At 37.8% G+C, this 18,112-nt stretch overlaps 1 protein-coding gene across 2 annotated transcripts in view; it reads left to right on the top strand.

The window, feature by feature from the left end:
- MTHFD2L (methylenetetrahydrofolate dehydrogenase (NADP+ dependent) 2 like) overlaps positions 1–17,783 on the top strand; it is a 146,387-nt gene extending 128,604 nt beyond the window's left edge. For both annotated transcript variants that reach the window (XM_043971881.1, XM_043971879.1), the window contains one exon: positions 17,087–17,783. In XM_043971881.1, coding sequence (XP_043827816.1) covers positions 17,087–17,199 — 113 coding nt within the window. In that variant the 3' untranslated portion in view covers positions 17,200–17,783. The remainder of the gene's footprint in view (positions 1–17,086) is intronic.
- Positions 17,784–18,112: the final 329 nt, after the last annotated feature.

The following is an 18,112-nucleotide window of genomic DNA, read 5'->3' as shown; positions in this document are numbered from 1 at the left end:
ATATTCTCTATCTCTTGTTTGGACATAAATTGTTTTCCTCCCTGTAGATCTGAGAGGTAAACTACTCCTTCCTCTAAATCATCTACCCATTTTGACCTTATTTTGGTATATGGTGTAAGATGTTTGTCTATGTGTAGTTTCTGCAATATTATCTTCCAGTTTTCTCAGCAGTTTTTGTCAAATACTGAGTTCCTATCCCAGAAGCTGGAATCTTTAGGTTTATCAGTAGATTACTATAGTCATTTATTATTGTGTCTCCTGTGCCTAACCTATTCCATTGATACACCACTCTATTTCTTAGCCAGTACCAAAGTTTTGATGACCACTGCTTTATAGTATAGCTTTAGATTTGGTACGGCTAGCCCACCTTCCTGTGCATTTTTTTCATTAGTACCCTAGATATTCTTGACCTTTTGTTCTTCCAGATGATTTTTGTTATTTTTTTCCTAACTCCATAAAATAATTTTTAGGTAGTCTGATTTGTATGGCACTGAATAAGTAAATTAATTTAGGTTAAATTGTCATTTTTATTATATTAGCTTGGCCTATCCATTAGCAATTGATATTTTTCCAATTATTTAGATCTGATTTTATTTGTGTGAAAAGTGTTTTGTAATTGTGTTCATGGAGTTCCTGGGTTTGTCTTAGCAGGTAGACTCCCAAATATTTTTTATTGTCTACAGTTACTTTAAATGGAATTTCTCTTCTATCTCTTGCTGCTGAGCTCTGTTGGTCATGTATAGAAATACTGATGATTTATATGGGTTTATTTTACATCCTGCAACTTTGCTAAAGTTGTTAATTGTTCCAAGTAGTTTTTTAGTTGATTCTTTTTTTTTTTTTTTTGGTGAGGCAATTAGGGTTAAGTGACTTGCCCAGGGTCACACAGCTAGTAAGTGTCAAGTGTCTGAGGCTGGATTTGAATTCAGTTCCTCCTAAATCCAGGGCTGGTGCTCTATCCACTGTGCCTAGAGGTTCATGGGAGGTCTTATCCTAATTTGGACTTCCTGGGGTCCTAAGACAACCTCTGAGGTGGGTACCTTTTTCCCTGGAGGTGTGTATTGGGGGTTTACCCATCATAAGCTGAACCTAAGGACACATTTGGCCTTTTCTGCATTTGTTCACAAAGACATGCTTAAACTTGTCAGACCCAGAGGGTCTCTCTGTTTATGATATCTCTTTACTTAAGATCTGGAATATTAATGCCTATTAAAGGTTAATGGCCCCTAGTTATTGTCTCTGTTGATGGTATTGGTTGGTAGGGACTGAACCCTCTTGGTTACAGTAAGAACACAAACCTTAGTTTCTCTGTTAACCCTTTTTGATACTGTGAGAAAATAATGGAATTTGGCAGATACCCAAAGGCCCCACCTGAGATTTATTTAGAACTGATTGAATTAAGTGAGACTGATTGAGAGTGATTGACTTTGCTGATTAACCTGCTTAAAGTTAATTCAATTAAAGTCACACCTTGCTGACTCCCAAGAGGGAGTGTTCTCAGAGGCTATGGACTATGACATCAACACTAGACTACCCTCAAGTCCACTGAACCAATGAATTTCGATGATGCTAACCAATCAGCTTGAAGCACTGTGTAAGGACCACCTCTCCCCTGCACCTATAAAAAGCTTACACACTCAGTCTGTTCGGGCAGCTTGTGGCTGAAGCAGGCTTCTGGTGGAGGAATTGAGGAAGAACCATACCAGGTTGGAGCTCTAGGCTAGATAGGCCTTTTCTTAACTTTCAGAATTCCATGTGTGCTCTTTTTACTAATACCTGTTATGCTTTAATAAATGCTTAAAGCTCAAACACTGGTGCTAAAGCTTCTAATTTAAGGTGGCCACACATTTAGATTTTAAACATCACAGTACTACTATTGATAAGGAATCAAACCTCAGTTTATCTGTTAACCCCTTTTTGCCTCCTCCATCACTTTGATCTTCAGGATTTCTGATTGAGTATTTATTTTTTTATATATATTTAATTTTTTTTTTTTTTGCTGGGCAATGAGGGTTAAGTGACTTACCCAGGGTTACACAGCTAGTAAGTGTCAAGTATCTGAGGCTGGATTTGAAGTCAGGTCTTCCTGAATCCAGGGCCAGTGCTTTATCCACTGTACCAACTAGCTGCCCCCTCTGATTTAGTATTTAATTGGGAATTTTTAATTTGTTCTTTTTCTAGCTTTTTTTAGTTGCATGGCCAATTCATTGACTCTCTTTCTATTTTATTCATGTAAGCATTTAGAGATATAAAATTTCCCCTAAGAACTGCTTTGGCTGCATCCCATAGGTTTTGGTGTGTTGTCTCATTATTGTCATTCTCTTGGATAAAGTTATTGATTGTTTCTATGATTTGTTGTTTGACCCTCTCATTCTTTAGGATGAGTTCATTTAATTTCCAATTAATTTTCGGTCTACTTTTCCATGGCTATGGAAAGTTACATGTAAAAAATTTTTTTTCACATTGATTTTTTAAGATTTTGCCTTCTAAATTTTCTTCCTCCCTCCCTCCTCACCCCTCCCAAAGAAATCAATCAATTCAATATAAGTTATACATGTCCAGTCATGAAAAACATCTCAGTCAGGTTGTGAAAGAAAAGAGACACAATAACTTTAGAAAGAGGAATGAAAAAAAAATTATACTTTAGTCTGTATTCAGATACCACCAGTTCTTTCTCTGTAGCTGGTTTGCATTTTCCTTTCACATTAAGATTACTGTGTTTATTTCCCTCCATCTTTTCTCCTTTGTTTGTACTTTTTTCTTCTTTCACCCTATTCCTCCTCACCAGTGTTTTGCTTCTGACCACTGCCTCCCTCAATCTGCCCTCCCTTTTATCAGCTGCCCTTCCTTTTCTTTCCCCTTTCTTCCCATGCTTCTGCCTTCCCTTCTATCAATACCCTGCCCTTTGCACTTACCCTTCTACTTCCTTGAAGAGCAAGCTAATTTCTTTATACCAATAGGTCTATATGTTATTCCCTCCCTGAACTAAATCTGATGAGAATAAGGTTGAAACAATGCTCACCCCCTCCCTTCTTTCCCTTGATTGTAATAGGTTTTTTGTGCCTCTTCCTATGATGTAATTAACCCCATTCCACCTCCCCTTCCCTCTCCTCCCCCATTCTCCTTTTATGCTGCCCCTTACGTTTGTTTATATCATCACATCAAAGTCAATTTAATATCAATACCCTAATAGAGATACAGATCTCAAGAGTAAAAAGTATTATCCTCCCTCATAGGGATGTAAACAGTTAACCTTATTTAACAACCTTTTTCACCTGTTTACCTCTTTATACTTCTTTTGAGTTTTGTATTTGAAGATCAAATTTTCTGTTCAGTTATGGTCTTTTCTTCAAGAAACTCTGGAAGTCCCCTATCTCGTTGAATGTCCATCTTTTCCCCTGAAAGATAATGATCAGTTTTGCTGGATAGTTGATTCTCAGTTGTGATCCAAGCTCCTTTGCCTTCCAGAATATCATATTCCAAGCCTTGCAATCCTTTAATGTTGAAGCTGCCAGTTCCTGTGACAGTGGCTCTATGATATTTAAATTGTTTCTTTACTCATGTATAACTTACATTGAAATGCTTGCGTTCTTGGGGGGGGGGTGGGGAGGGAGGTAGGAAGAGAATTTGGAACACAAAGTTTTAAAAAAATGATTTCAAAATTTGTTTTTACATGTAATTTGGAAAAATAAAATTCTAAATAAATAAACATGAATGAATGAACAGACAGACAGACGGATAGATAGATAGACAGAGAAATAGATAAATTATTTCTTTCTGGCTGCTTGGAGTATTTTATCCTTCACCTGATAATTCTGGAATTTGGCTATAATATTCCTTGGAGTTTTCCTTTTGGGATCTCTTTCAGATGATTGATGGATTCTTTCGGTGATGATTTTATCCTCCGATTCTACAATATCAGGGCAGTTCTCCTTAATAATTTTCTGGAACATGGTGTCTAGACTCTCCTTGATCATGGCTTTTAGGTAGTCCAATAATTCTTAGATTATCTCTCCTGGATCTATTTTCCAGGTCAGTTGTCTTTCCAATGAGGTATTTCACATTTTCTTCTATTTTTTTCAGTCTTTTGATTCTGTTTGATGGATTCTTGGTGTCTCATGGAGTCATTAGCTTCCAAGTGACCAATTTTATTTTTTAAGGTATTATTTTCCTCAGTAAGCTTTTGCACCTCCTTTTCCATTTGGCCAATTTTTCCTCCCATTTGGCCAATTGTATTTTTTTTTTTTTGGCCAGGCAGTTAGGGTTAAATGACTTGCCCAGGGTCACACAGCTAGTAAATGTCAAGTGTCCAAGACCAAATTTGAACTCAGGTCCTCCTGAATCCAGGACCACTGCTTTATTCACTGTGTCACCTAGCTACTGCAGGCCAATTGAATTTTTTAAGGAATTGTTTTCTTCAGACAATTTTTGTGCTTCTTTTCCCAGTGTAACTCTTGTTTCTCTCATTTCTTTTCTGATTTTTTTCTTCTACCTCTCTCATTTGATTTTTAAAAGGCTTTTTGAGCTCTTCAAAGAAGGTTTTTTGGTCTTGAGACCAGATCATCTTCCCACTTGAAGCTTCACTTGTAGGTATTTTGACAAACTCACCTGAATTTGTATTTTGGTCTTCCCTTTTACCATAGAAGCTGTCAAAGGTAAGGGTCCCTTTTTTGTTTCTTACTCATATTGTAGCCTATTTTTAAACTTATAAAGTTGAGGCCAGCTCCTGGGGCACCAGGGTCACTGTTGCAAGTTTCTTGTGCTGGGGGATAGGGGCCAGGTCACTGGCTTTCTGTTCTGAGGCCTCTGTGGCTTTTTGATTCCTTACCACCTTGGGCTTGCTCCCTTTGTTGGGATGGCTTGGCTAAGTCACACCTGTCCTTTGGATGGTTCTCTAGGTGGCAGTTTGCCCTCCCAGTGAGGGATGATGAGTCTCACAAATGGCCTGTTGTGGCACCAGCCTTCTGAGACAGGACCAAGAAGCCTCAGCAACTTATTTGTGCTGTGTGCAGGAGCGTCCTGCTGACCTGCTCAGACCCCCTCCCTTGAATGATTTTAATGTATGGATTAGAAACACCTCTTTGAAAAGAGCCTGTGAGTCAATATTTTCCTTCACCTAATTGCATTCTCTTCCATTGTCAGATAACAATAAGGACAATGGGATCTATGTTCTCCATATCATCTTGGTCAAGTGCAAAATGATAAAAATTTGCTCCATTCATTGTTTTTGTTTTTGTTTTTTTTAGTGATGCAATTGGGGTTAAGTGACTTGCCCAAGGTCACACAGCTAGTAAGTGTTAAGTGTCTGTGGTCGGATTTGAACTCAGGTACTCCTGACTCCAGGGCCAGTGCTCTATCCACTGCGCCACTTAGCTGCCCCTATTCATTGTTAATAAATGCCTCATTTTGTTCTAATATCAAACCTTAACTGCCACGAGACTGGCCTGAGCCTGGCTTAGCCCAGAAAAGTAGACTTCCATCCATTTTCATCCTTAAATGCCTTGGTATGACTGCTTAGTTGAATGTATTTTCTGAGATGTCTTTTTACCATCTGTTGTTTCAGTCTGTATTATGAAGTGGTACTTTTCACAACTGCCTATTGTCCTTATCTGTAAAATTTTACAAATGAGTTTATTTTCTAACACAGTATTGTCCTTGGAAGCCATTTTTCCCTCTTAAGAAATTGGGTCAGATAATTGCCAACTAAAGTACTTTGGGGCTCTTTTGGTCTCCATTTTTTTTTTTTTTGGTGAGGCAATTGGGGTTACGTGACTTGCCTAGGGTCACACAGCTGGTAAGTGTTAAGTGTCTGAGGCCGGATTTGAACTCAGGTCCTCCTGACTCCAGGGCCAGTGCTCTATCCACTGTGCCACCTAGCTGCCCCAGTCTCCATGTTTTTGACAATTTATTTACAAAGGATAAACTTCAATGTCCAATTGTTATAATTGGTGTTGATGTCATTTCTGTTAGCTAATTGCCACCTTTGATAACTTATTTAAATAGTTCCAGATTTAGGTGTTTTAATTGTGTACAAATCCTTTTATCATCTTCAACATCATTACTTGACTTTATAAAAGCTAACTCTGTTCTTAACTTTGAACCAATTGGCTATACAGAAAGTAAATTAAGGGATAATTCCCATACTAATGACAAATCTTTTCTTGTCTGTTAAAATACAGTCGATTTCATTTTCTTGTAATGTTATTTGGTGCTAACCCTATCCAACACCTAGAAATTCTTTTCTCAGACAGTTGTTAATTATATAATGGTGTGAGTCTTCTGTGTCATATACAAATCTTTGGTTTCTTTTGTCACTTCTTACTTAATCATACTCTTATGTATATTTCTCAGAATCATCAATTATTCTTACCTTTGGCAGTGAAGTCACTTACCGTCATAATATATATTGGATCTTATCAAGTTCATTGAATTTCTCAGCTTCATCATCAGACACTGATATTAGTATTTAAACTACAATTATTTCATGGTGGCCTTTTTATAAGTACCAATCACTAGTACTGCAATGTGTAATGACCAAAGATCCCATAAAAATCTTTCTTGTTGCTATTTAGAGTTCTCATAAAACACCTTCCTAACTCCTCTCTTTACCTCTCCTAGGAGAATCTGTGAGCCATCTTTCCATTTGACTGAAATTTCTTTCTTTTCTTCTGGTTTAGCTTATAGCAAAAATGTCAAAATTGTTATGATTCACTTCTTTTATCAGTATGTTCACTAATTAGATCATTGGATAAGGAGTTCACATTTAGATGATGAATAGTCCAACTAAAGTTTATCAGCATTCTAAATAATTGTATAATTCTTAGCATCCTCTGCTAACTTTCCCCTGCTCTCCTGTTACTTTCAAGATGAAAGGGGGCCACTCTGTACTTAAGGACATTTAATATTTGGTCTTTGTTTCACATGGAGTACAGAAGAAAATATAGCAAGTCAGTTATGTTGAGGAGATATATGTACGATAAAGAATGACAGTCGGGGGGACAGTGGAAGCAGATAAGGAGTACTGGGACCTTTGATGGAATTGAACACCTCACTGAGGCCCTGGATAGATTGGGCACCAAAGTCAGTAAAGTCTGGTAGGTTTTTATTGATTACTTACCTGAAACAAGTAGGACTAGGCACTGCAGGGATGGAATGAAGACCCTGGATCTGGGGATAGGTGCTAATTCATGCTGGGGTAGGGGTGAGGGGTTAAGTTTTGAGGGAAAGGCGTCTGGGGAAATTGGTATCTAGTTTATATTCAAACTCTCTGATGCTAGAAAAAGGCCTTTGGCCTATTACGGCTGATCTCATTCCACTAAAGTGACTCAGTATTTTGAATGTCTTCATTTATTAAGTTAGGGAGACTAGTAGGATCATTACATATGGGCTGCCATCCCCTCCCACACCTCAAAAAATCCTCATCAAGTGGCCAGCCTACTTCTTTGTACTTAAGTTGATCATCTGAAAGCCGACAAGCTATGCCTAAACTCAACCAGGTGGAAGCCTTAGTCTGTCTTTAGGGAAAGTCTAACCTATGAAAATGAATTCTGATGATGGAATATTTGTTAACTTAGTGCATTGCAGAAGAGAAAATGCTTGTTGTTTTTCTTAGTAACAGCTTGAAATGAAATCAGTTTTCTCACCTGATTAATCATAGTTTGGTTCTGATAATTTATAAACACAATTGTTCAAACAACATTGAAATAATAGTAGTAGTTACAGTCAAAGACAGGCTTCCTTCCCCAGTGGTTTATATTTGTGGGATTATCACACACTATGTCACTGTTCTCATTAAATCTAGATTTTGCTGTATTTTCACTGATTGATTTTTCTGATTTTGTAAGTAATTAATTCTTGGTAACATCGTCTGATATCTGATAGTGTCAAGTGCCCCCCTTCTTACTTGTTTTTCCCTGTTTATAATGCTCCAAATGAACTTTGTTATTACTTCATTTAATTTTATAAGAAAAAGGTCTTTGGTAATTGGATATGGCACAAATCTTTAGAGCAATTGGATAGTGTTCTCATTTTTGCTATGGTGACACAGCCCAAGCTGTAGCATTGAATCTCTCCTCTATCATTTAGGACTTTTTTTTCCTTTCTGGAAAAATTGCTTTATAGTTTTATTTCTAAATTCTGCATGGATCTAGGTAATTCCCAGATGTGTAATGCCATTTGTTGCTTGCCTAATGGAATTTTCTTTATTTTCTTTTTCTGTTACTAAGAAAGGGAAAGGCTAATGATTTTATGGAGTTATTTTGTATATTACTGGTATGCCAAGGCCATCAGTTATTTCATTTTTCTCATCCAGTCAGGTTCTCTATTTGTTCTCCATGAAAATATGCAGTTTTGACTTGTCCTTGTCACTGCATTTTGATATAGGAGGAAAAATTACTTGAAGCAGATGATCTGAGATTAAATTTTACTTCTGTCATTTAATTCCTTTGTGACCTTGAGGTAGCTAGTTGGCAAAGCAGCTAGAGAGCTGGGTTAAAAGTCAGGAAGACTCCTAATTCAAATCTGATACTAGCTACATGGCTCTGGAATGGCAGTTAGGTGGCACACAGTGGATAGATCACTGGCCCTGAAGTCGGTAGGACCTGAGTTTAGATTTGACCTCAGACACTTACTAGCTCTGTGACCCTGGGCAAGTCACTTAACCCCAATTGCCTTAAACATCCGAGGCCACCTCCAGTCATCCTGATACATATCAACTGGCCAGCCACTGGATTCAGATGGCTTTGGAGGATAGAGTGAGGTTGGTGACCTTTCATAGCCCTCCCTCACTTAAATCCAATTCAGTGCCAGTGAAGACATCACCCTGATATCATGGTCCTCTGTGAGAATGAAGCCCAAAGAACAACAATGTGACTCTGGGCAAGTTATTTAATTGCTATCTGCCTCAGTTTCCTCAGTTGTAAAATGGTGATGACACTAGCATCTATCCCCCATGGTTGTTTTGTCAGTTAAATGCAACTGTACTTGTAAAGTGCTTAGTAAAGTGCCTGGCACACAGTAGATGCTTAATAAATGCTTGTTTCCTTCCTTAAGTAAGTCACTTCTCAAACTACTCTCTGGACTTCACTTTCCAGTTCTGTAAAATGAGAGGATTAATTGATTGCAAAGTTTCCTTCTACCTCTAAGTTAATTTTTAAAAACTTTATTTCTTCAATTTACTTTCCTGCACCTATTGCTATAGATCATATTTCTAGCTATGCCAAGTAAAAATGGAGACAGTGTGGATTTTTGCTTTATCCCTGGACCTATTAAAAAGTCTTCTAATGATTCTCAATTACAAATAATACTCACTGATGGTTTTAGATAAATACAACTTATTGCATTAAGGAAAGACCCTTTTAAATGTGTATGCTCTTTTTGTTTGTTTGTTTGTTTTGCAGGGCAAAGAGGGTTAAGTGCCTTGCCCAGGGTCACACAGCTAGTTAAGTGTCAAGTGTCTGAGGCTGGGTTTGAACTCAGGTCCTGCTGAATCCAAGGCCAGTGCTTTCTTTATACACTGCGCCACCTAGCTGCCCCCTGTATGCTCTTTAAAAAAAAAAAAAAAAAACCACACACACAACGAAATGAATGCTATATTTTGGCAAATGTTATTTCATTATCTATTGATGTAATCAATCTTCTTTTAGTCATTTCCTATTAGGAAATAGGAACTGAAGCTATGACTTAATTGGTTTAGGGAACTCTCAGATAAGGAAACTCTCCCTACTAATGAAAGTTAGTATCTTTTCAATTTGTAATCCTAGAAAATTGCCTAGAGCACTGAAAAGTTATGTGACTTGTCCAAGCTCACACAGTAATTTTATATGAGAGACAGAATCTATATCCAGATCTTTTTGGTATGGAAGCCAGCTCTCTATCTGGTATACCATACTGCTTCTCATATAATATTTAACGAAAGAAGGTTTGGATAGCAAGAGCCTTGGTAGAGTCTCACTTTCTCATTTTCCATAGTGACAAGTCTGGTTAGAAGGGTATGTCAGACCTGAGGAGGACCTCACTCCTGGTGCACTCAGTCCTCAATCCTTAAACCATTTAAATTAATGGGTGAGTGCATTTCCTCTTGGAGAAGAGGGGATTAGTTTAACTGCAGTGGAGAAAATGTTGCTGCTACTTTATCCTATCCTATTGATTGCATTACTTTGCTTAAAAATGATCATGGTGGGGGGTGGGGGGGCAGCTAGGTGGCACAGTGGATAAAGCACCAGCCCTGGACTCAAGAGGATCTGAGTTCAAATCGGGTTGCAGACACTTAGCATTTATTAGCTGTGACCCTGGGCAAGTCACTTAACCCTCATTGCCCTGCAAATGAATGGATGAATAAACAAACAAACAAATAAATAAATAGAAATTTAAAATGGACATGGGGGAAATAATGGTGGTTAAAATAGTATTTATTGGTGTTTCTTCACTTTTACCTGATGATGTTCTTTGAAAGTGATGATAAAGAGCAGTTGTTTACATAGGTATCATTATTGACTCTTTACTCTTTCTCACCTTACCTCAGCCTCCCATATCCGATTTGCTACCAAGTCCTATTGATTCTTTTTTTTTTTTTAAGTCCTATTGATTCTACTTTTATAGGCCCTCTGTCATATTCCTCCTCCTGTCTTCAGACAATTCAATCACCTGAGGGCAGGCTCTTATCACCTTACATCTATACTACTGCAATAACCTCTTGGTTGGTTTCCCTGCCTCAAGTAACTTCTCACTCCAGTCCACCTTCCAATCATCTGTGAAACTGATCTTCCTAAAGCATATGTATTATCATATCACCCTCTCCTCCCCCCATAAATGAATCCGTGTGGCTCCCTATCACCTCCAGAATTAAAAGTAAAGCCTTCTATTTGGAATTCAAAACCCTTAAAAACTTGTTGTACCCTTCCTTCCTTACACTTCTACACTTCTTACATTTTAAGTGACATTGACCTCCTTTCTCTTATTCATACAAAACACTCAATCTCCTGACTCCAAATATTTTCAGACTGTCCACCATGCCTGGAATTCTCTACATCCTCATCTCCACCTATTGGCTTCCTTGACGTTCCACTTTCTACAAGAAGCCTCTCCTGATCTCCCTTAATACTAATGCTTTCCCTCTGTTGATTATCTCCAATTTTTCCTGTATCTAACTTGTTGCACCTTGTTGTTTTCAGGTTGTCTCCCCGATTAGACTGCTTGAGAACAGAGACTATGTTTTTGCTTTTTTTTTATCCTAAGTGCTTAGTGCAGTACCTGACACACACTACCTCCTTAACAAATGTTTGCTGTCTTGCCATTATCTTATACTTTCTTTTTAACTGATTTAAGTTATGTGATGAGTACTAGCATTATCACTACCTAAGCTAGAACCCCTATGGCAACTTCAAAATCATTTAGTGATATCAATCAAGTTCATGAAATCACACACTAGGCAAATGTTTAAATTTCAGCTGTGAAAAATATCTGCTTAATAAGATGAATTTCAAATTGGTTACCTTTAGGGAAAAAGTAAATTGCCAAGGAAAATAGTAAACATGGGTTGAATGAGAGACAGGTGGTGTGTCTAATGAGAAATGTAATTTACTTTGCCTCTTTCCCTTGTTACTGTCTTTTGTTATTCATACAGTTTTTTATCTGCCTTTATATTCCTAAGTATAGCCCTAGGCAATGGCCACATGCTCTTGCTTTCTAACCTGGCTTATTTAGCCCACTCACACCAGCATGTCTGGGTAACCATTCTATGGTTACAACTCATAATCATTGATCTGACCTAAAAACCTAAGACAAATGCTACATGATTAGACTGTGAAAGTAAGTAGAGGTCATAACTGAAAGGAAAAAAATGATCATAGATCTAGAACTGGGGGGAATCTTAGAAGTCACCCATTCCAACACCCTCATTTTTCTTGTTCTTATTGTCCAAAGTGAATCTTTATGTTCTTAAGAGTATTTCTTGTAAACAACATAATTTTGGACTTTTTATAATTCATTCTGCTATGTTCTTCTGTTTTATTCCTGAGTTTATTTTATTCACCATCAGTGTTATGATTTTTTTAATTCAATTTTATTTTATTTCTAGGTCCAAATTATGTCCCTTCCTCCATCTGTTCCCTTGACCATTGAGAAGGCAAGAAATATTTTTAAAAATCCATTACAAATACGAAGTCATGCAAAACACATTTTTAACATTAGCCAAAGAAGAAAGAAAAAGAGGAAAAAAATGCTTCAATCTGTGATCTTAGTCTATCAGTCCTCATTTTAAGTTTTCCTAGGTCTTTCTGAACCCATCCCCTGAATCGTTTCTTTCTCTTTTTTTTTAGTTTTTTTTCTTTTTAAAAATTAATATTTTTGTGATTGCATTTAAAATAATTGTGAACATTCATTTTAAAAAATTGAGTTCAAACTTCTCCCCCTTCTCACCCCTTATTTAGAAGGCAAGTAACTTAATAAAGGTTTTACATCCTACATTATTTCTTATACAATATAATTCATCACCTTCAAATGGCCCTCAGTTTCCAATTCTTTGCCAACATAAAAAAGAGCTGTTATAAACATTTTTTGTACACTTAAATCCTTTCCTTTTTCTTTGATCTTTTTTGTGGTATAGACCTAGTTGTGGTACTCTTGGGTCTGCCCTTCAGTTCTCACATATTTGGGCAGTTTTGCTTTATAATTTCTTGAAATACAATGACTAGGTGATTTTTTTATTCAAGTCTTTCATATACTCCAAAGATTTCTAAACTATCTCTCCTTGATCTATTTTCCATGTCACTTTTTTCCTGAGATAGTTCACATTTTTCTTCTATTTTTCAGCCTTTTGACTTTGTTTTATTGTTTCTTGATGTCTCCTAGATCATTGGCTTCCAGTTGTCAAGTATACTTTTATTTTCTTCAGTATTTTTTGTATTGGTTTAATCAAACTATTAATTCTCTTTTCATAATTTTCTTGAATTGTTTTAATTTATTTTCCCAATTTATATGTTACCAATGCTCATTTGATCTTTAAGACAATTGTTTTGATTTTTTTTATCTCTGTAATCTTCTAGGAATTCTTTTCAGCTTTCTGTCTAATCTGTGTTTTCTTGTAGGCTTTGCTTTTTGATACTTTCAAGTCATCTTTTTCTGTGTTTGTGTCTTGAATTAACCTGTCTCCACAGAAATGTTTATGGTCAGTGTTGTTTTTGTTGTTTGCTCATTTTTTTTATCCTATTTCTTGAACTTGACTTTTATATAACAATTAGGCTTTGTTTACCCCTGGAGTATGGGGATATCTGGCCTGAGTGTTTACTTTTTGTACTTCTGCTTTCACAACTCAGTCTGGGCTCTGTAAAATTTTGGTGCTTTCAATTGCTGCATGTAACTTGCTCCTTCTCAAGGAGGACCAATGACATCAGGAGGATGATGTCTTGAATTGCAAGTGAATTGGATTTAAGTGAGGTAGAGCTGTGCAAAGTCATTAGTCCTACTCTCTCCTCCAGAGTAACTTGGTGCTTTCAAAGTAGTGTCATCGAGGAAGAGACCTGTTCACTGCCCTCCTGGTTTATACTCTGCACATTTCTGACCTGGTTTGAGGCCTTTGACTTATGTGTCATTGAGTTTCTGTGGACTGCTGCTGGACTTAGTCACAACCTCCTGAGAGATACAGAAGATTCAGAGACAATGAACTGCTAGTTCCCCCTGGCTTTTGGTTCCTTGATCTGTTTTATTCCACTGCAGGTTTATGTGTGGGATTAAAGATTAGAACTGAGTTTTCATTCCATCCTTGAACTCAGAGCCACACAGCTATGGTTCTAGAACTTGTTCCTTGATCTTTATACTGGTAAGAGCCACTGCACCATCATGACTGAGGCAACTCCTCTTGGTCATGGAACTATGACCTAGACCTGAGCAATGGGCAACACAGCTACCAAATGGTACTCTTTCCTATGCCCAGTGCTAGAATAGGAGTCCCCTGGCATCTTTTTCTTACAAGGTGTTCAGTCCTCTTACTGTGTTTGGACTCTGGGCTGCTACCCAATGCTGCTACCAATACAACCAAGTGCTTCTGCTACCTGCTGCCAGGTTATGCTCCTGGTCAACCCTCACTCCATTGTCTGCAGAACTCTATCTGTCTTGCTAAACTGCCCTGGGCTGTAAAAATGACTCACTGTGACTTTTCCTTAGCTTTTCCCATCAGAATTTGGTCTTGTGGATTTCTAGGTTGTTGTAGGAGGAATGTATTGGGAGAGCTAGGAAAAAAATGGGCATTTATTCCATTCTCTTGCCTCCATACCACCACTCCTAACTTATTTTTCAAAAAGGATAAATTAGCAAAGAGAGAGTAAGTGATGTGCCCAAGCTCACAGAGGTAGTACGTGTCAAAGCCAGGATTTGAACTCATGTCCCTCTAAATTTGGGCTGTTTCTACTTCACTAATCTGCCTATTGATGAGTGAGAAAGACAAAACATTTGAAAAAAAGCAGTTTTGTTTTGATGTGATATTTTAATCTCATCATTTCCTCTGTTTCTTTACTTTGTAGTTAGTTAATTCCTAGCACTTTAGGAAAATTTACTTTGTTTAAGGGTCATTTTTTTCCCCATTTTTCTACTTATCATCATATGATTGATTTAGAGATAGAAGATAGATGAGATCATCTCTTCAGAGGCTCTCATTTTACAAAGTCAGATAGAGTCAAAATAATTTTCCCAAGATCATACAATGACCAAGTTGAAAACTGGGGTTTGAACTTAGATGCTTTGACTCTAGATGTATTGTTTTTTTCTTGGCATTGTTTTATCTCCCTCTGCATTCTGTCTAACACCCTCTTCCTCCAATAAGCCTTCCCTAATTTTGGAAGAAGAAAGTTGTAAAGCTAATGTAGTCCTTGGTAACATTTTGCTTTCTTGAGTGACAAAGATACTGTCTTGAATGCTTTTCCTTGCAATAATGCACTTCCATCTTTTTAAAGCTAGAAACTCAATGGTATTCCTTTTTTGTTAACAGTAAATTCCCATCTGAAAATACACTTTATGGTTGTGGGGGGGAGAGTATTTGGGATTTTGCTGGAATATGTTTGTTATGGAGGGAGGAGTAGTAATTTAAAAATCAGTAGGAAATGTGGAGGCAAAATTTCAGACTTCTGTTGGGTTTTGTCCCTATTTTGGTATACAGGGCAGCTAGGTGATGCAGTAGATATAGCACTGGCCCTGGATTCAGGAGGACCTAAGTTCAAATCCAGACTCAGACACTTGACACTTAGTAGTTGTATGACCGTGGATGAGTCACTTAACCCTCATTGCCCCGCAAAATAAAACAAAACAAAAAAATGGTAATATTTTGGTATACAGGTGGGAAGTTAAATATAGGTATGTTATGGAAGCTTCTATAAATACTTTTCAGCAATTTGGTTAGCCTCTATTGATTTACTACTTTAGGTTGAAATCAATTAATCACGTATAGATTAAGTGCCTACTCTATGCAAGGCAGTATCCAACTCTTCAGTGGATAGAGTGTGAGTCCTGGAGGCAGGAAGATTCAATTTCATGAATTCAACTCTGACCTCAGACATGTACTAGCTGTGTGGCCCTAGGCAAGTCACTTAACCCTGTTTGTCTCAGCTCCACATCTGTAAAATGAGCTGGAGAAGGATATGGCAAACTCCTCCTGTATCTATGTCAAGAAAAGCCCAAATGATGTCATGAAGAGTTGGACAGAACTGAAAACGACACAACAACAACCATATGCAAGGTGCTCAGGATATAAAAGACAAAAAAGTGGTCTCTGCCTTCAAGAAGCTTATATTGTACCAATGAGAGACAACATAAGTTTATAAAAATATATATACAAAAGAAAACAAAGTAATTTGATGGGTGGAGGTACTAGCAGTTGTGGAGATCAGAAAAGGTTTCATGCTGAAGGGTGGTATTTGACCCAAGTCCTGAAAGAAAATAGGGGGTGCATTTCAAACACTGGAGACAGAAGGTACAAAGGCATGGAGACAGGAGAGAATTCAGATAAGAGGAGAGAAGGGACTGTTTAAATTGAAAGGAGACATGCATGAGAGATATCACAGAGATAGCAAAGATAAGATTTGGTGACTCATTGAATGTGTGTGGTGAGTGTGTGAGAAGAACAAAATGACTGAGCACTTCCAACCTGGGTAAATGGAAGGATGGTGGTGCTCCTGTGAGGGAAGTCAGGAAACTTTGGAACCCTGGGTTTGGGTGCAGGAGCTCAAGCATCAGCAGGCAGCCAACTGCAAAGAAATGACCCTACTGCCCTCCAGTTGAATATAATCACGAATAGATGCAGCTTTGTATAGCTAACTGATGGAAGTGATCTGCTTACACAAAATTGAGTACCATGCTGAAATCCTGGTGCATTAATCCCACCTCAACTTCTACCCTCTCCTAAATTGGAATCATTTACCCGTGGAAGTTTCCAGCTCTCTTTTAAATTTTGCCTATTTTGCTGTCTGTGTCTTTATAAATGATTTTATCTCCAGATAAAGAAAACCCAATTTTTATTGTATTATGAGCTAGTGTTTACCCTAAATGAGTGGATCACTAAGGGGAAGTACAAAGGGGAACTTGGAGCCTATACTGAAGTATACTTTCCCTCTTCTCTGTCTCTGTCTCTCTCTGTCTCCCTCCCTCCTTCTCTATCCTGTCTCTCCTCTATCCTTTTTCCTCTTTCTTTTTCCTTCTCAGTCCCCTCCCCTTCCCTTCCCTCCCCCTCTAACCTATCCCTTTCTTCCCTTCTCTCCCTTTCCCATCCCTCCCCTTCCCTTCTCTTCCCACCTCTTCCTCCCTCCCTCCCTCCCTCCCTCCCTCCCTCCCTCTCTCTCTGTCTCTATCTCTGTCTCTCTCTCCCTCTCTTTCCCTGCCTCCTCCCTTTCTCATGTCTTTTCTCTCTCTCTCTTTTCTCTTTTCTTTTTTTCTCTAGTTTTCTTCTCTCTTCTTTCTCTCTCAACACAGAGAGGGGCTTAATGCATGAGAAACATGTGTATTGAAGTCCTCTTATTTGATAGATTATTTTTTATATTGATATGGAGTATGATCTGAATAATGTGTAACAATAACATATTTTTTGTCCTCTTTATTTTATCAGAAGTTAAGAAGAAAGCTAAGTTTATCACTCCAGTACCAGGTGGTGTGGGGCCTATGACTGTGGCAATGCTTCTGAGGAATACCCTTCTGGCAGCCAAGAAGATCATTTACTAGACAACTCCTGGTACATGGCACCAAAATAAAACTGATGCCACGTGGCTTATTAGTCAAGAGTCAAAACTTCTATATTTTACTATGAAGCTATTTATTTCTACATTATATTTATTTTTCGTGTCTGTAATGGTTTTGAATTGGGCAGCTCACAAAATCGTATGCATTTTCTGCTAATTTTAGTTTAATAAAAATAAAAGCAGCCACTGCTCTTGCCTTCTGGATAACACTGGTTCACTAAAAAGATTAAGCTGCTTGATGCTGAAAGAATAAAGGACTTAGAGTCAGGTGGCAGGTTTCTGAGAATATTCACAACCATTCCTTAAAGGAATCTTGGATGATTTCATCATGTGCATGGAGACGCCTCATCATAGGGCAGCATTTAAGGGAGAATTTTACTCTACTGAATCAGATGCTTTCTTTTATAGCCAACAGTCAACACAATAGGATCTTGTTTTCTATCTGTTGTGTAACTAGCAAGATGTGGTCTCTTATGGAATATTTATGAAAGCCAGACTGTTCCCTTCTCATGCCTTCATCAGAGATGCTGTCAAAATGTGTGTGACTAATTAAAGATTGTTTTTAGAAATGGAAAAAGGGAATGTTGAGTTAGTTATTATTGATATTTTCTCGATCACTACTTTTGGGAAGGGGAACAATGATGACTATCATTTGCCACCTAGCATTTGGTATCATTTTGCATTGCAAATATTATGAGAATTGATCCTTCCACACCTCCGAAATCATAACTGCAGTTGCTCAGGCTTCCTCTGTTTGTTAAACCCTGCCTCTTCCCAGCTCTCCTTTCACAATCCAAACATGGAATAGATCGCCTCAGTGGGTAGTGGATTCCTCCTCAGAGGAGTTCTTCAAACAAAAGATAGATGATGGTTCTATTACCAACAATGACCTTGGA

The sequence above is a fragment of the Dromiciops gliroides genome, chromosome 6, assembly GCF_019393635.1.
Source record: "Dromiciops gliroides isolate mDroGli1 chromosome 6, mDroGli1.pri, whole genome shotgun sequence".
In the NCBI taxonomy this organism is placed as follows: Eukaryota; Metazoa; Chordata; class Mammalia; order Microbiotheria; family Microbiotheriidae; genus Dromiciops; species Dromiciops gliroides.
This window is presented reverse-complemented; position numbering and strand designations above follow the sequence as displayed.